Source organism: Amia ocellicauda, chromosome 20 (assembly GCF_036373705.1).
Source record: "Amia ocellicauda isolate fAmiCal2 chromosome 20, fAmiCal2.hap1, whole genome shotgun sequence".
Lineage (NCBI taxonomy): Eukaryota > Metazoa > Chordata > Actinopteri > Amiiformes > Amiidae > Amia > Amia ocellicauda.
In genome coordinates, this window is record NC_089869.1 from 7,166,627 (window position 1) to 7,189,451 (window position 22,825).

The window sequence follows — 22,825 nt, forward strand, 5'->3', positions numbered from 1 at the left end:
CTCTGTAAAAGATGAGACATGTTTATAAACCACAATCAGATAATTTGTCAAGAAAACAATTAGCCTTTTATAACACAAACATAACTTTAGTGATGATGCATCTCAAACTTAACACTTCAGCGTAACATTTTCTTACAGTAAAGGAACAGAAACAAGGAGCAACAAGTACATCTGGTCATCACAAAAAAAACAGCATGGTCTAAGCAGTGTTAACCCACATAAGAAGTGTTGTATTGATTAAATGAAATCCAGCACTATGACGAACCTTTTTTCCAGTTCAGCATTTCTCAGAGTTTATCCTTTATTTAATAGTATCGACTCAAGGCTAATTCTAAAAAAGTACCATGTGTCACTTTCTTTTTATAGCCATTTTTATTAAATGAAAACATGGTGCTTGGAAGGGATTTCAGGAATATGAAAGGATACAAATATAAAAATTATACTTTTTAGGGAGTTAAGAAATCTAAATGAGGCAGAAATACCATGTACTTTGTTCTTAAATCTGATAAAAGGTTCATATGTGCAAATTTGGACATACAAAATGACTTCAAATATGGTAACTTCTGTGCATTTCAAGCATGTGGTATACAAGACAGGCCTACAGTAAAGTTATATTCATATTCAAAGCAAAAGCTGATTGTGGATTGGAGCTGCCTGGTCTCTCCCTGCCGTTGGCATATAGAAAAGAGCAATATTTCAATTCAGTTCACTTTCCTCTGTGCTATGTCTCTGGGGTCTCCTCGTCCGAGTGGCGTAGCTCTTCCACTGTCATGTCATCACTGCACTTTGTGTCCTGATTGAAACAATATACCATAAAGACATTCAACTAGTACTCCACACACACACACACACACACACAAAACTGCACTCTCTACCAGTTTGGTATTCTGACAGAAGGTGAATAATTTAATTCCTTCAGTTAAGCTTATGCAATAATTGTATGCCCCTTAATTGAGTATTTTAGGTAACCTTTCATTAGCAATGATCTGTAGGTGAACTGTGTTTTTCAGAAAGCAAAAGTAAAATATCATACCATACCTCATGTGGGTTGTTGGAAGGTCCTTCTGGGGTTGTACAGTCTGGGAGGATCATCTTGAATCCCCTTTTGTTCTTCAGCCAGTATGTTTTTTGATTTCCCTTGCCCTTAACATACACAGCACACGACAGCCAACATGTTATGGCTTACACATTAAGAGTCCTGGTTCAGAATATTTCCCAAGCATCTGTACAATATTTATCCATCGCGTCCGGCACAGCCACCAAAGAACTACACCTCTATTCAGACTGCCAGTACATTAGAGAAAGACAGATATTCCCAGGAATACCAGTACACAATCCTAGTCTCTATGAAGTGACATCAGTAAGATAAAATACCGGCAATGACCCTATGAATGGATCAACTGATTCATGTGACCCTATTAAATTCCTGCATAATAAATGAAACGCTAGAAACACCAATTAAGTTGTGATTTTTCCAACAGCACTTGAAACTACTCTACATATGCTTCTTTAATGTTCTAGACTGCTTTCACATTTAAGCTTACAATAAATACAATTACCTTCATTTCAATCTGGCCCCGTGTTTCAAGCTCATAAGTGCCAACTGTCTGTAGAATTTCAGCAGTGCTCTGAGAAACGTGTATCTTCAAGGCTACATGCAACAAAAGTGAATATCAGCTGAAAATGAATACATTTTATAACATATTGTTCCTAAGCACACAAAACAGACGTCAGTAGTTAAGAACAGTGTCATGCCGAGTTATAATACAATTGGAAGCCCACTTTTCATTTCAAATCTCAAACCTCAATAGGGTCTTATATTCGTTTTCCATTTATTAACAAACACACAAGGCAAAGTTTACTTAAATCATACTGCGATGGATTACTTTGCATCATTCTACTTCAGGAGATACACTATGAGGTCTAAAGCATTTGTCTTGAGCCATGAAGATGAGGGAGCTTATGACACTTACGTAAACTGTTGCTTTCCATCCTTGATGCAGTGTTGACAGTGTCTCCAAAAAGACAATACCTTGGCATTGTGGTTCCTACGACTCCAGCAACAACTGGGCCTGCATAAGCAGAGAAGTAAGATTGCACCGCTTAACTCTACTGCACAACATTTTATACTTATAAAAGTCAAGGCATTTGTATACATACGGGTATAAGTGTTGGTGGGCTTTAGAAAGTCAGACATTTTCCTTAGAGATTTACAGGATACATTTTTCAAGTTTTCTGCAAGCCATTGAAAAAAATTAAAGTAATCCTGTTTCCATGAATGAATACAGGATGCATTCCTAAAAGTCAAGCTTTACCAGAGTTGATGCCTATACGAAGCTTCAGTTTTTTATCAGGCATATGGCTTATTTTGAACAGCATGATGGCATGGAGAAAGTGTAAAGACATGGTGGCTATTTCCTCTGCATGCTTCAAACCGTTGCTGATGGGAAGTCCACTGGCCACCATGTATGCATCTCCAATGGTTTCCACCTTAAGAAAGCACAGAAAACATGTCATGAGCATAAGGGTTCTTCACAGACTGTGGAAGGGAAAGAAGTGTGTAAGACTGACCTTATAGACATCATAGAGCTTAATGATTTCATCAAAAAGACTGTACAGGTCATTGAGAAGAGTGACCACCTCCAGGGGAGAGCTTATAGAGCACATGCTAGTGAAGCCCACGATGTCAGAAAAGAAGACCGTCACAGATTCATAACTCTTAGGCTCCACAGACTTGCCAGACATCAACTGCTCTGCAATGTAGCTTTTTAAGAAAGATTTACTAGTTAGAACGTAATGTAAATCCATCAATTAAGGATCACAATCTATAGACAATTTAAAAGTGGAGAATGCTTCCATTCTTACCTGGGCAACATGCTGGAGAGAAGCTTGTCAGCTCTCTTCTTTTCTGCAGTCAGCTGATTGGTTCTCTCCTCAACCACATCCTCCAGATGGTTGGCGTATTTCTCCAGCTTGCTCACCATGTTGTCAAGTATGCTCACATGGCTGAAATAAAGTGCTACTCTTAAAAGGAGTGCCCTCCTACAACAGAATCTTCCCTTTCTCTGTATGTATTGCCCCCCACTCCCCTGGACACTGACCTTTCAGGACTGGTTTCACGTAAGCGTCTTCTGATCGATAAGAAGGTGGGTCTGCGATCTGGATTCTCATCCCAGCAGGCTTTTATCAGCGATATGATCCCCTCATTGAATTTCTGAGCTGACAAGGATGGCCTGAATGGCTCACGTGAGTTTGAATCCTTAATTCTACTAATGATTTCTGAGGAAATAAAAACTTTTTAGTGTGGGTTACAATGAAAAATACAATATATCAACTGCACATGTTGAGAGAAGGGAAAAATATATAAATAGATAGAAAGATAGAGACAGAGAAAGACATAGACCGATAAATGTATGTGTCTGTGTGTATAAACATGTAACAAGTAACTGAAAAGAAAAAATCAATTCAATTCAAGTACAGACGCTTGAGGAACATCTTGTTACGATGGATTCCTAATGAGTTTTCCAGTCAATTACCTTTAGGTTCCAAAGTGATGTCTTGGTAGGGACCATGCTCGCCATCATACAACAACTCACGCATTATAATGCTGAAGCTGAAGACGTCTCCCTTCGGGGTCCCATTAAATGGGTGTTGGACTAGTCTCAAAAACTCAGGAGCTGTCCAATACAGATCTAAAATGCAGAACACACTTATTATACAAAGTAGCTTACATTTTACAAAACTGACCCTCAGCAGTATGCAATTTAAGGTTATTAAAACTGTGTTAAATTTAAGTTCGAAACACTACAAAATGCATGTAACCATTGGCAGTTGTCCAGTACCGATCAAACCAAACCCACCTTCGTAGTGTGGCTGGTCCAGAGGGATCACCCTGTGCTTGGTTCCATGACGGAACTCCCACAGGCCAAACCCGGAGAGCTTGACCTGCATCCGGCTGTCCACCAGACAGGTGCTTGGCTTCAGATTCCCATGTGACTTGAGATTGCTGTTGTGGATAAACACCATGCCCTTGCAGAAACAAATGGATTTTCACTTGTGAACTCTACTTGAAATATACAACTACCAAGCACAAATGGGTAGACAAATGAGGTACCTTGCTCAAGGGTACAACAGCACTGCTCCAACTGGGTTTGAACCCACACCCTTCCAGTTATGAGACCAGACCCATAACCACTACTCCACAGTGCTGCCCTTAATAAACATCTATATAGCGATTTTCAAAGACATAAGTATAACTAAGTATCACAATTATGAATTCAAATTTTCAACACGGAAACGGCACGGAAAAAGGCGGGCAGGCGAATAGTTCATCGTGATTGGTTGAGGGAAGACAAACGAAGCGGATTCAGTGTAACAACAGCCAATCAGCGCCGTTTTTGCTGGCGTGAGCGAGCAAGAGCAAAGCCAGCGATCACGTACAGTTAGCTGGCAAAATGGAAAATAGACAGAAGCGAACATGTTGTAACACTTCTACTATAAACACAAAACACACTACTATCTGTGAGGAGAGCATGGACAACATCGATAACAACACACATAACATCGCAGAAACAGGTGCTGAGCCTTTAGCAGAGAGCAGTAGTAGCACAGTTGTAGGTAAGACATGTTTGTTTTTCTCTGCACAGTGTTTATAATGCGCTGCGTGAAGCTGGTGTGTTAGACAGGGTCAGTGTAGCCAAAGTCAATACGATAATATTGTTTTATTGCTGTTTGCAAGGATTCAGTTACACGTTTGTGTCGGTAGATGGCAAGTGAGGATTGTAAATGAGTGTAAAGGGAGATGTGGGTTAGGCTAGTGTTGTGTATATGCAAGCGAAAGAGATCTTGTTTTTGTTGTGTTCACGGTGCGCATGCGGGTTGCGATCGGGCGTTTTGGGTCGGCTAACTATAATCCTCTTCTCGCACACAAGTGGGTGCAGTTGCGGTTTTCGGTTTCTCATCGTTCTGTGATTATGATCCGTGTGTGTTTGGTTGGTGAATGTGTATTATGCGACTATGTAAGCTCCTCCCTGAAAAATACACAAACAAACAAAACTATGAATGAACAATGACGTCATGATTGTTTTTCTGTGGGCTGCACCCCCTGATCAAAACATTTTCCCGCGCCTATGAGCACTACCCTGCTAAACAGGGGTAAAAGGTATTCTTTGACATTTACCTTGAAAATATTTACTAATTATGGAACTTAACTTGAAGTTACTAAATATTTAGATTTGCAGCTATTCAATTGTACAACGATTTGCCTGTGTATATGTTCAAACTTTCAAAGAGTGAGATTGTATTACTGTAGCTTAAAAATAATTATTCCTTAGAATTGTATATCTGAAGCTTACTTTAAACATTCACTGTGAAACCAAAAGAAATGGATACAGAAACAAGCCCAGATATAGAGAAAATAAAGTATAACTTCACATCCAAACCAGTGGCAACACTGTAGCTCATACTCACATTGACAATGTCATAGGCAAAGGAGAGTTTGAACATCAGGTCCAGCTCGATATCAGTGTTCCTCAGGACATCCTGGCATAGATCATCAAGTTAAAAACACCCCAAACGAACATTCAGTGTATACGTCATAGTCTCAAAGCACAAGGAAAACATTACCTTAAGACTTCCCTTCCGGCAGTATTGCGTGACAATGCAGATGTGTGGAGGCTCAATGCAGACTCCAAAAAACTGCACCAAATTCTCATGCTTCATCTCACGCATCTATAGTTTTAAAACAAACAGGATATCACATTCAAACTGGGACCGTTTGAAGGTGTTATGAAAACCAATTCTCATTCTCTGTTTGCTTACAAATACATACCCAATACAGCTCTAAATATATTCCACCATCTATGTGAACGGAACAACAGATTATATACACAGATATTCATATATATATATATATATTTTAAAAGCTTACTGTTTGAAATTCCTGTATAATTGAAGGTTTTCTGATATCACTAAACATTTGCTTCTCAACATGTTTGATAGCAACCTGATTACCCTGTAAGGAAAGAAAAATGTACAGATTGATTCAAAAACAAAATCACAGAATTTTACTCCCCTTGCTCTGCACAGCAAGGAAACATGCGTGTGTTTATGAATACCATCTACAAAGTTCGTCTGTAAGATCCTAATGTTTCTACATCCTTTGTTTTACACTCCTTGGATGAGGAATGTAGTGAGTAGCAATCTCATTGTGATCTTGTAATGACATTTCAGAGGGCTTCTGATTACAAAAACATAGGGGTACTCCCATATGAACTTTATCAAATGAGCAGATGTTTACAGGCAATATCAAACACAAGGTCTCTTTTTAATCTTGCCAATATAAACTGAAATTCAAACTTGGGTAACATCAGATTGGTGTATTTACTTTGGGCACAGACACCATATGAAGAGGAAGGTTGATTTTTATCCAAATAAGCTTACACCAAATCCATGGTTTTAACCTATCTCCCTCCGATTTCCTATTGGCTTTGAAGGTTCTTGTTACCTTGTTGTTACCTGAAGTGCATTTTTAAGGGTACCTATACCTAGCCCTGAGTCTACCCACTTAACCTCCTACCTGCGCATCCACAGACTTTGGTTGGCCCCTGTCCTATGAAGAAACGAGCAGCAACAGCAGTATGTAACCATCCAGAAGAAAGGAAACCAGAGGGTAAAGTGTTAATTATCGGGCAAGACCAATTGTTCTGAAGCCACAAAGGAATTCACCTACTTTGTAGAGGCCGATTGTAGTGTAAATTACTTCTTTTCCCATTTTGTCCTTCAAGCCATAACTGTTAATGCTGGAGACTAATGTCTGGGTCCCACAGCTGCCACTCTCCTTCGTTGTAGGGGTTGCATTCAAAGACAAATTGTGGTTTCCCTAAGAAGTTGGAAAAAGAATAAACATATTGCCCAAATCACATACTCTAAATAGTGTAAAATAGGTTTTGTCTTTACGCTAGTTTTTCGTGAAAGAATTTAATCTGAAAATGGGGATTATAACATTGAAAAAACTGGAGGGAGATATTTAAAATAGGTCTTACCTTTGAGTCTTTGATAATGGTGATATCATCATAGTTTATCCGCCACCAGGCATCATCCAATGCACGGTACAGTTTAAATTTCTGCACCACCAACAAGGTAAAAAACAGGGTTCCCACAAAAGCAACGATGCCAAGAGACATCACCACAGCTAAAACGGATGGATCTGAGGGAGAAAATCAACTGTGGGATGTGTGACTTTGGGGAGCAAAAGTAAGTTATACAGTTATGTCCATAAATATTTGGACAGTGACACAATTGTCATCATTTTGGCTCTGTACACCACCACAATGGATTTGAAAGGAAACAGTCACAATATGCTTTTAGTGTAGACTTTCATCTTTAATTTGAGTGTAGTTACATCCAAATTGGGTGAACGGTGTAGGAATTACACCCATTTTTATATGTGGTCCCCCCAATTTTAGGGGCTCAAAAGTAATTGGACAAACTAACATAATCATGAATTAAATTGTGAGTTTCAGAACTTGTTTGCAAATCCTTTTGCATTTGCCTGGGGCCCCGGGACCGCCCCCCGCTCTCACTGATGAAAGCACCGCCCGCCCCCCACGGGAGAAAATAACAACACCGTCGGGAATTATTTTGCCTGGGGCCCCCACATGCTCTAGAATCGCCACTGCACCAGATACTGGGTTTCTTCCCTTGTGATGCTCTGCCAGGCCTGCACTACAGCTGTCTTTAGTTCCTGCTTGTTCTTGGGGTGTTTTTCCTTCAGTTTTGCCTTCAGCAAGTGAAATGCTGCTCAATTGGATTCAGGTCAGGAGATTGACTTGGCCATTGCAGAACATTCCACTTCTTCACCTTAAAAAAGTCTTGGGTTGCTTTCGCAGTATGCTTCGGGTCATTGTCCATCTGCACTGTAAAGCGCTGTCCTATGAGTTTTGAAGCGTTTGCCTGAATCTGAGCAGATAATATAGCCCTAAACACTTCAGAATTCATCCTGCTTCTTTTGTAAGCAGTCACATCACCAATAAATACAAGGAGCCAGTTCCCTTGGCAGCCATACATGCCCATGCCATAACATACAGCTCTGGAAAAAATTGAGACCACTGCAAAATGATCAGTTTCTCTGGTTTTACTATTTATAGGTATGTTTGGGTAAAATGAACATTTTTGTTTTATTCTATAAACTACTGACAACATTTCTCCCAAATTCTAAATAAACATATTGTCATTTAGAGCATTTACAGTGAGGGATAAAAGTATTTGATCCCCTGCTGATTTTGTACGTTTGTCCACTGACAAAGAAATGATCAGTCTATAATTTTAATGGTAGGTGTATTTTAACAGTGAGAGACAGAATAACAACAACAAAATCCAGAAAAACGCATTTCAAAAAAGTTATAAATTGATTTGCATGTTAATGAGGGACATAAGTATTTGATCCCCTATCAATCAGCAAGATTTCTGGCTCCCAGGTGTCTTTTATACAGGTAACGAGCTGAGATTAGGAGCACTCTCTTAAAGGGAGTGCTCCTAATCTCAGCTCGTTAACTGTATAAAAGACACCTGTCCACAGAAGCAATCAATCAATCCGATTCCAAACTCTCCACCATGGCCAAGACCAAAGAGCTGTCCAAGGATGTCAGGGACAAGATTGTAGACCTACACAAGGCTGGAATGGGCTACAAGACCATCGCCAAGCAGCTTGGTGAGAAGGTGACAACGGTTGGTGCAATTATTCACAAAATGGAAAAAACACAAAATAACTGTCAGTCTCCCTCGGTCTGGGGCTCCATGCAAGATCTCTCCTCGTGGAGTTTCAATGATCATGAGAACGGTGAGGAATCAGCCCAGAACAACACGGGAGGATCTTGTTAATGATCTCAAGGCAGCTGGGACCATAGTCACCAAGAAAACAATTGGTAACACACTACGCCGTGAAGGACTGAAATCCTGCAGCGCCCGCAAGGTCCCCCTGCTCAAGAAAGCACATGTACAGGCCCGTCTGAAGTTTGCCAATGAACATCTGAATGATTCAGAGGAGAACTGGGTGAAAGTGTTGTGGTCAAATGAGACCAAAATCGAGCTCTTTGGCATCAACTCAACTCTCCGTGTTTGGAGGAGGAGGAATGACCCCAAGAACACCATCCCCACCGTCAAACATGGAGGTGGAAACATTATGCTTTGGGGGTGTTTTTCTGCTAAGGGGAAAGGACAACTGCACCGCATCAAAGGGACGATGGACGGGGCCATGTACCGTCAAATCTTGGGTGAGAACCTCCTTCCCTCAGCCAGGGCATTGAAAATGGGTGGTGGATGGGTATTCCAGCATGACAATGACCCAAAACACACAGCCAAGGCAACAAAGGAGTGGCTCAAGAAGAAGCACATTAAGGTCCTGGAGTGGCCTAGCCAGTCTCCAGACCTTAATCCCATAGAAAATCTGTGGAGGGAGCTGAAGGTTCGAGTTGCCAAACGTCAGCCTCGAAACCTTAATGACTTGGAGAGGATCTGCAAAGAGGAGTGGGACAAAATCCCTCCTGAGATGTGTGCAAACCTGGTGGCCAACTACAAGAAACGTCTGACCTCTGTGATTGCTAACAAGGGTTTTGCCACCAAGTACTAAGTCGAAGAGGTCAAATACTTATTTCCCTCATTAACATGCAAATCAATTCATAACTTTTTTGAAATGCGTTTTTCTGGATTTTTTTTTGTTATTCTGTCTCTCACTGTTAAAATACACCTACTATTAAAATTATAGACTGATCATTTCTTTGTCAGTGGGCAAATGTACAAAATCAGCAGGGGATCAAATACTTTTTTCCCTTACTGTATTTGCAGAAAATGACAACTGGTCAAAATTACAAAAAAGATGCTGTGTTGTCAGACCTCGAATAATGCAAAGAAAATACGTTCATATTCATTTTTAAACAACACAATACTAATGTTTTAACTTAGGAAGAGTTCAGAAATCAATATTTGGTGGAATAACCCTGATTTTCAATCACAGATTTCATGCATCTTGGTATGCTCTTCACCAGTCTTTCACATTGATGTTGGGTGACTTTATGCCACTTGTGGCGCAATAATTCAAGCAGTTCGGCTTTGTTTGATGGCTTGTGACCATACATCTTCCTCTTGGTCACATTCCAGAGGTTTTCAATGGGGTTCAGGTCTGGAGATTGGGCTGGCCATGACAGGGTCTTTATCTGGTGGTCCTCCATCCACACCTTGATTGACCTGGCTGTGTGGCATAGGGCATTGTCCTGCTGGAATAAACAATCCTCAGAGTTGGGGAACATTGTCAGAGCAGAAGGAAGCAAGTTTTCTTCCAGGACAACCTTGTATGTGGCTTGAGTCATGCGTCCTTCACAAAGACAAATCTGCCCGATTCCAGCCTTGCTGAAGCACCCCCAGATCTTGCACAGCTGAAAATTGGACTCATCAGAGAAGATGACCTTACTCCAGTCCTATACGGTCCAATCCTTATGGTCTTTTGCAAACCTCAGCCTGGCTCTTCTTTGCTTCTCATTGATGAAGGGCTTTTTTCTAGCTTTGCATATCTTCAGCCCTGCCCCAGGGAGCCTGTTTCAATCCGTCCTCACTATGCACTTCACCCCAGCTGCCGTTTGCCATTCTTTTTGTAGGTCACTTGATGTCATCCTACGGTTGTTGAGTGACATTCAAATTAGTTGTCGGTCATCCCGGTCAGTGGAGAGTCGTTTTCGCCCTCTGCCGGTCTGTAGCTTTGTTGTCCCCAATGCCTGCTGCTTGACCTTGTTCTTATGAACCACTGTCTTTGAAATTTTAAGGATGGAAGCAACCTGAAGCTCACTGTATCCCTCTGCCAGTAAAGCCAGAATTGAACCCATATTTTCCTCACTCAAAACTTTCCTTTTCAACTCTTTTGGCATGGTCTGGTGCCTGTGTTGGAATTCAACAGACACTGGAATGGAATGGCTGCCATACATGTAGAGATGCTGATTTAAGAAAAATTTGCAGTGGTTTCTTCATTTTTTCCAGAGCTGTATTTCACAGATGAGGTGGTATACTTCGGATCATGAGCAGTTCATTCCCTATTCCATACTGGCACATCATTCTGGCACAAGTTTATGTTTGTCTCATCTGTCCATAGGATGTTGTTCCAGAGCTGTACAGGGTTCTTTAGACCAAGAACAAGCAGGAACTGAAGACAGCTGCAGTGCAGGCCTGGCAGAGCATCACTAGGTAAGAAACCCAGCATCTGGTGATGTCTGTGGGTTCCAGACTTCAGGCAGTCATTGACTGCAATGGATTTGCAACCAAGTATTGAAACTCACAATATAATTCATGATTATGTTAGTTTGTCCAAATACTTTTGAGCCCCTAAAATTGGGGGGACCACATATACAGATGGGTGTAATTCCTACACTGTTTACCCAATTTGGATGTAACTACCCTCAAATTAAATATGAACGTCTCCACTTAAAGCACATCTTGATTGTTTCCTTTCAAATCCATTGTAGTGGCGTACAGAGCCAAAATGATGACAAAGATGTCACTGTCCAAATATTTATGGACCTAAGTGTATATACAAATATAGCATACATTTCTAAACCAAGACTTACCCATAATGGATGGTCCACATAGGTCATTGTTGAACCCACAAACTGGCATATCTGCTGAGGGTGCTCCACTAGGCCAGACAATGTAGGAAAATGCAGGAGTGGGCCTAAGATAAACAATAGTTTTAAGGAAATTAAAGGGACAAAAGAACTTCATTGTAATTACCATTGGTATTAAAATATGAATCTTTAAAATTATCTTAAATAAGGCACACAAAGCAAACTGTTTCATTGTTTGGATGTAATTAGACAAGCAGCAGTAGGGGTTAGAAATATTGACTTACACAACAGAATCTTTGCTGCTGTCATAGTGGAGAATAGGTAAAAATTTGGAGATGTTTTTTGTAGTCTGCAGGTCATACACTGAATAGTCCATATGCCTTTTTCCTGTTGCATCCAAGTTCACAAGTCCAGAAGCACCTATAGAAGTGCCATATGTTTCAGGTTATTTAACACATTAAAAAAAGTTTTTTACTTTTTTTGATGATCATGCATTTTTTTGGCCAGGTGCAACAGATTTTATGCCAGGCGTGCCACCTGACCTGAACATAGCTGCGGGAAGCCCTGACCCACCTTATCACTCAGTGACAAGGTCAATGCTTGCTTCAGACATTCTTCTGGCTAGATTAGCCAATTTGGAAGCCTTTAAACTGGTTGAACATCCTAAAGTTTGCTTTATGAACATTGGCATATTCTACAGAACTGAAATTAGATTTGAGGGCACACGTAAGTATAGGTTACTTAGTTACGGTCACCCTTGAGGTCTGCCAGGGTTATTCAGGATACATACATCTCACACAGTGTCCTCAAATATGCAATGCACTGTTTAGGATGTCATCACAACCCAAAAATGGCCCTCTTCTCAGGACCTATTGCCAGAGTGTTGACATATCCTCTTTAAAGGTGTTATTCCTGTACTGAAGAGAGCAGTTGTGTGTCATAGCAGCATTAGTTACCATTTCACAGTGAGAGACTTCCACTTCACTAAATCGCCACTGTATAGAATCTGAAGGAAGTTTCTTTGGAAGTGTTGCTATAAAGTATAGAAACAATATGATAATAATAAGAGCAATAAATGGCTGGGGGAAAATGTATTTTTAAAAACATGGTAAATGGATTAATGTCATGCACATATTTAGATTAATAAAAATGTACTTCCACCAAGTTTTTACAGGTATATCAGTAACCTTTTGTTCTGGTCATTATGTCCATGCTGTTCATTTTCATTTGCTCTTGTTGGATCCTATAATAGGGCAGGTTTCAGGACACCATGGACTCTAAAGCTCTGCCATGAAGTCAAGGTTCACAGTTAGTTTACCATAGAACCTGATCTTGCTTTGGTCTCTCAGGAGGCGCACCAGTTCCCTCCCATTGTAAGGGCTCTTGCCAGCTTTAGTCACCTCCTTCAGGCCCATGGCATAAAGCAGTACAGCATCATGGAGGAAAGCTGCATAGGGGCTCACCTGAACGGTGAAACAAAGGGAACAAAACAATGAAGCTTGATTCAGCTTCAGTTATGTTTCATGAAAGGGACTTGTAATTCTCATTTCATCTTCAGCTGAGCTACTTAAGGTATTTCATACTTCTCTCCACTGGACAAATGCTTTAGTCCCTTTATGCAGCTAAAGGTGAAAACTACACTGAGGTGTAGAAAACATGGTCAGGTGTTTTATGGTGACTCGTTGAGGACATGAATAATACAATTTTTCATGATCTCATTTCATTTACCTCCCGTTATCTTATGATCAGGAGATAATTTATTTTGCTTTATTTATAATTTTTATTCCATGTTCTTAATGAGCTACCATGGGTTTGTCACACCATTGTCTCTGGATACTGACTGACACTTCCGTTTTCTCGGATAGCGGATAATGAGAGATAGCGGGTGTTTCTTGTGATCACGAGATAAAGGTTGGTATCTCGGAGATCATATTTTTTTATTTTTTTTGTCCTAAAGGAGCCACTGTACCGATTTAAAATATATTTCAGCTGGAACTAATGTCGGAAGATGAGACTTAGAGGAACCTAAATTGCTCCTATTTCTGACAGTCTGCAATCTACTGGTGTTATAACCGTGTTTTCCTTTTTACATTATTGATAAAAGGAATTCACATGCACATTCAACCAATAAGTAGGTGCAGGGTCAGTTAATGTTTCAATCTGCATTTGTTGATCCTGATTCAGTTCTTCCGTAGATTGAAACGTTGACTGTTTTTGAAAACCTTGAGGCAAGGGCTAAATAAATGCTTTTATTTATACTTTGGAGCTGTGGTGAGTGTGCGGGTTTACTCTTTTTTTTATCTTCCTTTTAAAATTAGCCATACCTCTTTTTCTGTAGTTAGGTTACTGTAGAAGGGAGGCCCTTGCAGTCTCTCATAGACTTGGTGAAGGAAATCATAGTAGTCATAATCTTCGTAGGATTTCAGAGTGATCAAGAACACCATTTCAAAGGCTTTAAGGACAGTCTGGACAGGCCCTTTAGTTAAAGCAAATTTCCACACATTATCCTAAGAAAGAAAGCAACATTAAAACCTTGCCACAATCACTGTGTATGTGTACACTCAATCATGTCAAGTGTTCACCTTCATTCCTTAAAAGTAACTGTTTTTTTATGAAAACAATAGCTGTTTTCATGCTCTATAAATGCAATCTTCTGTATTGGGAAAATAAAAGAATACACTATATAGATGTATGAATGCGTTAGTGATCTCTGTTTAATATTGGTGGGCAGGGAACAGCGGGGGTACAAGGCTCTGACCTGTTTCAAGCAGAAGCCTCACTATTTCGGGGAGAAGTAGTTTTATTTTGTATGGATATTTAGTTTTCTTTTTAGTGATGCTCAATACATTTGCCAGAATCTTTCTGTGATAGCTTTAATTGTCATACTTTTGCCTGTATTGAATTGAAACTTTGGTCCTCTCCCCAACTCTAAATGACAATCCCATAACCTGACAAGATACTTTTCTTGTGTCTACCAAATGGAAACGTACCATTTAATACTAAGACTGTAATATGAGATTGACTGGGATGTCAGTGTTTTAATTTATGCATTTAAGGGAGGTGAACAGGAGGAAGGAGCAACAGGTTATGAGTTGGGACAAGTGACAATTTAAGTCCATTACTCTCACTTTCAAGATGTCAGCTTACATTTGATGTATCCTTGAGACTGCTGCCTGCTCAATGTCATGTGCACTGAGTAGAGAGACCCACTACTTGGTCTTAAAGTTGATGTTGCATTTAACACATTACCATGCTCAAAAGCAAGATAAACAAACACAAGGTAGTACTAACAGTTAAGGTTATGGCTGGGGCCAGGGTTAAAGATGTGGTTGCAGACTGGTGTGGGGGCTTAAGCTTAGTCAGGGGGATTAACGTCAGCAGTCATTATTGTAAAGTATAACCTGTTATTAAGTTATACTCACCACATAGCCACTGACCTCAAAAAGCTGAATTATGAAAAATACATACTCCCCATTTACTAGATCCTGTTTTTGGGCTTCCAGGATTATTGAAGTTGCATCTTCAGAATTACACAAAACAATTATAACTGTGGAAAAAATACAGTGTTAAGCAAAGACAGTACTATACACCAAACCATATGTATTATGGATCCAGAAACAGCCCACTGGTAATCAGATAATGTCTGAAGGGACAGACTGACCCCTCTGTTCCTGACTTATTCCAGGCAGCCCATAGCACTCCAGTATTTTTATTTATTTTTTTCATTGATTGTTTCATGCATTCAAACAAAAGGCACACATAACAGAATTGTCCATTTTCAGTATAGTGGCTTATTTAATACTCCTACCAATGAAAACATGAAGTCTGCCTGTCTGCTTATAAACCATTCATGCTAACAAAATAATACCAGCATGAATGCCATTCAATTATTCAGTTAAATTCACAACATAATAAGGGTGGCAAGTAATCTGGCTAGGAGATGCACTGAATCAGGAACATAGAATTAAGGTGCATGTGAAATCAATATGCAATACATAATACATTGGAGGTGCATGAAAATCAATACCAATATAATTATATTATAGAAATCAACTAATGGATAACTCTACTTTGTCCTCATGGTCTCTGCGGTAATTAAATAAGGAGGTAGTGTTGGTTTGAGACACCTGCTCATTGACAGCATTTCTCATTAAAGGTGGGGTGGGGTATCATCATTTTTGACTTTTCAGAATTCACTTTCTAAAGTACTGCTGGTAGTCAAAACAAAACTATCTGTGTAGTTTTAATGTGTAGTATATTTTGGTATAGATATGCACAACAATGTATTCTGTAATGTTTATTTTTAATTAAGTTTAGTTAATGTAACTTTGCTGGAGCATGTCAAAACTCAGATGTCACCTAAGACATTTGCAAAGCCGCCATCTTAAAAGTATCCCACAATACATCTGGTTATGACAATGAACTGAGAACCGAATCTCAGAAAACGCACCCCAGATCAGAGTAAATTTGTCTAATGAGGAGAGCAATTGAAACCTCAATCATTTAAAATAGTCTCTCTCTCTCTCTCTCTCTATATATATATATATATATATATATATACACACACACACATACATACATATACGGTTAGGTCTAAAAATATTTGGACAGTGACACGTTGGTCATCATTTTGGCTCTGTACGCCACCACAATGGATTTGAAAGGAAACAATCAAGATGTGCTTTAAGTGTAGACTTTCATATTTAATTTCAGGGTAGTTACATCCAAATTGGGTGAATGGTGAACAAGCAGGAACTGAAGACAGTTGTAGTACAGGTCTGGCAGAGCATCACTAGGAAGAAACCCAGCATCTGGTGATGTCTATGGGTTCCAGACTTCAGGCAGTCATTGACTGCAAAAGATTTGCAACCAAGTATTGAAACTCACAATTGAATTCATGATTGTTAGTTTGTCCAATTACTTTTGAGCCCCTAAAACTGAGGGGACCATATATAAAAATGGGTGTAATTCCTACACAATTCACCCAATTTGGATGTAACTACCCTCAATGTTTGTTTTTGATATTGACAACATTTTTACGGAGTGATGAACAGCAGCAAATGCTCTGGTGTACATAGATCAAATTAACACCACTGCTAACAACAACAAAATAAATAACCAGTGTAAAAACTGTTGGTTAAAAGGTTTTATTAAATACCATTAAATAACTATTGCATTACATTAGTTCACTTCTTTAAAATAATTCAGAATAATTTGTTCTGAATAATTTTAAAGAATGCAATTTTTGCCAAATAATTAACTTTCAAAAAATTGCCAATTTTGGGTGGCACGGTGGTTAGCATTGCTGCCTCACAGCTCCAGGGGTCCTGGGTTTGAGTCCCGGCTCAGGGGGCCTGTTTGTGTGGAATTTGCATGTTCTCTCCGTGTCTGTGGGTTTTCTCCGGCCACTCCGGTTTCCACCCATTGCCCTGTGTGTGTGTCTGTCTGTCTGTGTGTGTTGCCCAGCGATGGACTGGCTAGGTCCCGTCCTGGGTGTGTTCCTGCCTTGCGCCCTATGCCTGCCGGGATCGGCTCCGGCTAGACTAGACTCTGTATAATGTTTGAGGTCTCATTTGGAAATAAAAAGTGCAATGGGAAATGTAATTTAGCCTTAGCTTTGTATTTTTGTGCCATAAATACATCTCTGTACACAATTGTCTTGAGTTAAAATTTAATAAATAAATACATTCACAAACAAAAAATTATTCTGAGGAAAAATATGATCGACACTGCTACTAAATGTAATTTAAAAATAGTTGAGGTGAGGCCTGGCCCTCTTCAGTGACTTAATTTCCTGTTTGGTACCGTAACATGAAAGTATAATCCTTAGTACCATACTAAAGCTGGGGATCAGGTAGTCTCTAACTTTGTTCTGCTTCCTTTTTTGTTGAAATTGGTACTAACTTAGTATGCAGCTGGGGATGATTAGTACGCAGCCGTACTAACTCTGCAAGTTCATTGCAATTGACCCATAGTGATGATACTTATTTACTTTAGGCCTTTTTGTTCTGCATATGAGTCCCTATTGGCCAAAGATGTTCTGTTGAGGATCTGTTGAGGAATCCATTTGCAGGCTTCTTGAGGGGTGCAGATCAGGCTAACATTTGATTATGCAAAAAAGGGTTTGCCTTTATGTTCTACAGTTCACTGTGATCTTGGTTTAAATATTTTAGGCGATGGGGAGTGCAATTGGAAGATTTAGTCTTGGTTACTCCTACGTGTGTCAAATAGGTTGGGTATCTTGTTCTTGGAGTATTCTGAGCTCCACCCAGAAGTGGTTGCGCGAAGCTTGTGAAAATGCCTAATGTTGTTGTAGATAAGTCGTGGTTGTTGAGGTCTGTTGTTTAAGCTGTCCCATGCACGGTTGTATGTGAACAAGCATCAGCTAATCGGGGGAAAGACAAATCAAATGATTTCCACCAGGCTAGCATCATGTTGTTCACTGGAGAGAACAGCTATGCTCTTCTTGGGCCTTGGGGTCAAGACTATCAGACACTAGTAGGACCCCAACTGGTGGCAAGGGCCATATTCAAGGTTCAGGTTCGAGGACTGTACCATTCTAGTTAGGGCCCGACAGATATATCGGAGCACCGATATTATCGTCCGATATTGGGCTTTTACATAAATACCCGGATCGGCACATATTCCACCGATAATGCACCGATATATTTTCTCAAACTATTGGCGAAATATTTTTTCAAATTACAAAAATAGCCTTCGTCAGACTTCAGACAATAAATACATGTTTATTTGGTTGTACAGTCATTATTATAATTATTTACCATTATTTTCTAACATAGTTATGGTGCTTTAGTTTTCTCTGGAAGCTCCGACTCCAAAGTGATTCTCATGCGCCATGCGCACTACTGAGCGGTGTGGTGAGACAATAACACACCTACTGAGAAGCACAGGGCTCATAAACCAATAAACATGTGAAATACTAAAACCCTCATAACCTATTGAAAGTATTTTTGATAGATGAGCTGTTTTTTAGAATTCATGGTTTTGATTATTGTTTATTTTTGTCATGACAGAAGATAATCATATACTATGGGATAGAGGTGCATTATTACTGAAAAGTTAATTAAATCGCTTTTGAAAAGTCACATTAGAAATTAAAATAAAGAATAACAGTAAATGTTTACTGAAGATATTGACTTGCAAGCAAGCTTAGATCACAGTAAAACATGTAAAGAAATGTTGTGAAAAATGCATCTCTCAGACAATGTTGGATAAAACTGAAACTAAACATGGTATTTATAAAACTATTTAAAATCCTACATCGTGTTTTGGCTATGATTTGTATTGCAATATGTTTAACATACTTAATAAGTAAGGTACATTTTCAAGGGCATTTATGAAAACAAATGCAGCTGTGCTGTGCTGCCTCCGCTATAACCTTCCACTGTTGTATCGGCACTATTGAGCACTGAGCAGGACTTGTGAACCTGAGAGAATCTGATACGTGTAAAATGCAAATATAAGCCAGACCAGCACTTAACACTATCATATTATTTGCTCTAATGTATAGAACATGCAATTTTTTCTATTTGTGTGTGAAATTGCTCATATACCATGCTCTTTGTTCTAATGTATAGAACATGCATATTTTTATATATTTTTAAATTGTTTATTGTGTAATATTTGAAAAAGTGTAAATCCTGCCTTCAATGCATATTTGACACAATGTCTCTCTGACAGGAAGAGATTTGAGGGATCCATTTTAGAAAAGTTTTGCATGCTAACAAAAAAGTAAATATTGGCAATTGGTAATCGAGAAATTTAGCTTCCCAATTATCAGTATCGGACCCAAAAATCCTCTATTGGTCGGGCTCTGTAGGGTGCTCACATCCTAACCATTCCCTCAAAGATTTAAAGTGGTGGTCTACATGTTTCTTTTGTTGCCATTCAGACATGCTTGTGGCTGTGGGTCCTGAACCATTCTGAGGGCTGATGAAGCAAAGCCCTACTAGGAATGTAACCGTTGCTCAGACATAGGTGACCGGGGTTATTTCTGACCCTTGCAGGTAGCTTTTTGTGAAAACTTTTGCTTTGCACCTCTTATGAGGCATTAAGCACCTCTTCCTGCTTCACAAGGAACAAAAAACTGTTTAAAGCTTCACAGATCTAGAAGAGCATTTTAGGTGTATGCAAGCCTGTTGTGTATCGGTACAGGAGGGATTTTAATTTGATGAGGGTGAATGTAATTTCTGTACATTTACTGGCTTTCTGAACCTGAATATGGAGTTCAGCCTTTGCCAGGTTGTGAATGTATGCTTCTGTGCTTCCCCTTTGTAATTTGTATATTAATTATGAAGCATTTGCTTAACTAACACTGTTGCAACAAAAGAAAAACCTTGACTGACCAATTGTTTGTACATGTTTATTGGTGGGGTCGGGGGGTGGGTCTATACAGGGTATCTGACAAGCCACACAGACAAATGTAAATGGGGATTTTAAATGGGTATAATTGCTATGAATGCTTTTTTGGCATGCCTGGGAATTAAATGGACAATGCATGATCTAAAATGTTTGGTGGAAAATGGTTACTTACTCCGTGCAGCAGTAGAGATGTACTTTATGTTCTCCTGGGTAAGGTAAGGATTGCTGGTGTCGTACTTCCTGCTGGCTGTCACTGTGAACTTGGAATTCAGCTGCGTCTCCACAGACTTCCACAGCTCATCAATTTTGTCCCAGGTGTTCGAATCTGAGCCTCCCCCTCCAATCATGGCCACGTGTTTCCAGCCGAAATGTTTGAGAGTCTTAATCAGAACCTCCCCTATTCTTTGCAGGGGGGACACCAGTTCGACATAAGTGTCGTATACTGCAAAGTTGTCCAGTTTGGGTGTTTGGCCCATGTAGCCAAACATTGGGATGTTCCATTGAGAAGCCAGGAGACCTGTGACCTGAACAAAATTACTTGCCACTGTTTAACAAGACATCACTATCGACTCTGTCACTGTTGACTCGTTATCATTACTTAAACTGCAGTACTGCATTAATGTCAGAAAACATTGTACACACATACAGAGATTAAAATGTTTGTTAACTTTATTTGTCTCTAGTCTTATTGTTTTCAGTACAGGGAAATGCATATTTTCCCTGCAAAGGTTTTGCTTTTCACAAACATTGAACAGTGTAATCTATTGAATGTAGCAGTATGCATATCTCAGGTATCAGAGTTCAGTATAAAATATATGTAGGGTTAATTTATTCTCTCCCCTCTTTCTCTCTAGGCATGATCCATTTTTTATACCTTTAACCATTGGTTTCTTTATCAATAAATAGATTTTACATTAATTAACCTTGCATACATTTAATCTGATGCTTACAAATGACACACTTCCATGCCAGAAAGTTAGAAATATCTTCCAGGGTGTTAAGTATATTACATTTAACTGTTTTCTAAAAGCCTGCCAATTAAAAACAATTGGTACAGATCCAACAGGTTCTCTTACCTCTGCCACCTCTGGACATGCAGGGCCGAACAATGCTGAGATATTTTCCTTCCACACTTGGTCGATGAAAGCACTGAGAGAGGTCTTGGCATCGCAGTTTGAGTCTAAGTACACAAAATCCAGAGAATAGCTGTTGAGGAATGCAGGGTTGGAGTTGACTCTGTCTAGGGCCAATTGCATGGCAGATCCTAATCTCAGTGCACTGAAGGGGTAGGAGATGTTCCTGGGAGCTTGCAGGACCAGCAGCAGTCTGGAACCTTCAGCCCTGCTTCCTGTAGTATTAAGTAAAGAGAGTAGAACTACGGACAGCATGGGTCTAACACTGGATAAATGCCTTCGGTCGGGATGAAGGGCATCCCAATTCAACATGCCTGCCATGTTCCCCGATGGCGTTTTCCGAAAGCCAGTGAGAGCCTGGTAGTTCAGGTGGTGAAATGATTATATCCTTTTATATAGAGATTATGTTGAGCTGCTATAGTACAGTGATTAATCCCCAGGAGTCTTTTGATTGGTCTTCCGGAAAGAAAGCTTTAATTAACAAAGCGCGGTGGAAGTGGTCACCGTCCTTATTAAGCCAACACCTTTTCTTTTAATTTCTTTTTATTTTATTTTATTTTTTTGCAAAGCACAGTCTTCCTAACAAATTGAAGTGATCATGCAAAATCCAAATCAGACAATATTGCTTCCTGTATTTCTGGTAAGGGTGTTTAAATTGCAGAATGTCCTGGAAGAAGTCCATGACCTGCTTGCATGCATGATCTTTGAGTGAATTAAAATCTCTTTTGCAGCTGACTTCAATGGGTAATGTGTCATTATAAAATGCACTCATGTTGTTATTGTGAAAGCAATATTGTCCTTGTTTAAATATTTCTTATATAATAGTATAACAGTTCTAAATAGTAAGTGTGTTGTACTTTGTAATCATTAATAAAATGATGTGGGAGTTGTAAAAATTGTATTTTCTTATGATTATACAAAGTGTTTTTATTATTATTTATTTATTATTTATCCATTAATTATTACAATGGAAACTTTGTAACACAAAGTATTTGTACTCATGTTCTTATGATTGAAAATGATTTTCTACAGTAAATTACATTTATTGACATTTTCTTTGTTTCTTTCATTTTCTCTGATGCAACCAGAACTTTGTATATACGAGTAGGCAATGTAATATATTTAAACCAAATCCCTTGCTCCAGGCTAATATTTATACAAAAGGGGGGATACATAAATAGGCAACATCGTGCTTTGTGTGAGAGAAAGCAATGTCCTTCCAACTACCAGGTAATGTTTCAAATCAGGTTAATTCTGCCTAAATGTCCCCATCTTGGCAAACTTCTGGCCTAGATTAGCTGCAGTCTAGGGCTATCTAAATGCAACATATTATGTATTTTAATGTTCGGGGTAGGGCACTGCAGCAGGAGAGTGTGGGAAAATATTAAATAGGGCATCTTCAATTCTAACAGAAACTACAACTCCTATGCTGTGGAATTATATAGGTTACAATAAGCTGTGCCTGTGCATTCTTCATGATAATTGTTTTACAATCTAAAATGCATGCACACTGTCAGATGCCATCATTTTATGGCAACATTCAAGCCAGCAGTTGATGGCATGTTAGAGCGATGTCACCTTCACACTCTTATCCTTTTAAAAAAAAAAGAAAATGCTGTCAAATACATACATTTAAAAAAAAGAAAAAGGTCTTTGGACACATTTGCTATACAATATTTTTAATTGCATTTATCAGCAGGTTCC

The 22,825-nt window shown here is 39.3% G+C and overlaps 1 protein-coding gene across 1 annotated transcript; it reads right to left on the reverse strand.

Moving 5' to 3' along the window:
• Window positions 1-40: 40 nt before the first annotated feature.
• gucy2g (guanylate cyclase 2g) lies at window positions 41-21,442 on the reverse strand. Its single transcript, XM_066693875.1, has 22 exons — window positions 21,065-21,442; window positions 20,161-20,512; window positions 15,029-15,153; window positions 13,931-14,113; window positions 12,925-13,069; window positions 11,891-12,026; window positions 11,610-11,713; window positions 7,044-7,207; window positions 6,731-6,880; window positions 5,930-6,013; window positions 5,626-5,730; window positions 5,470-5,541; window positions 3,861-4,029; window positions 3,537-3,692; window positions 3,102-3,279; window positions 2,866-3,006; window positions 2,572-2,764; window positions 2,316-2,490; window positions 1,974-2,072; window positions 1,560-1,651; window positions 1,039-1,143; window positions 41-793 (listed from the first exon to the last, which is right to left on the reverse strand). Exons 1-22 carry the CDS (start codon window positions 21,440-21,442, stop codon window positions 722-724), a joined length of 3,378 nt encoding a protein of 1,125 aa, XP_066549972.1. The 3' UTR covers window positions 41-721.
• Between the last annotated feature and the right edge of the window lie 1,383 nt (window positions 21,443-22,825).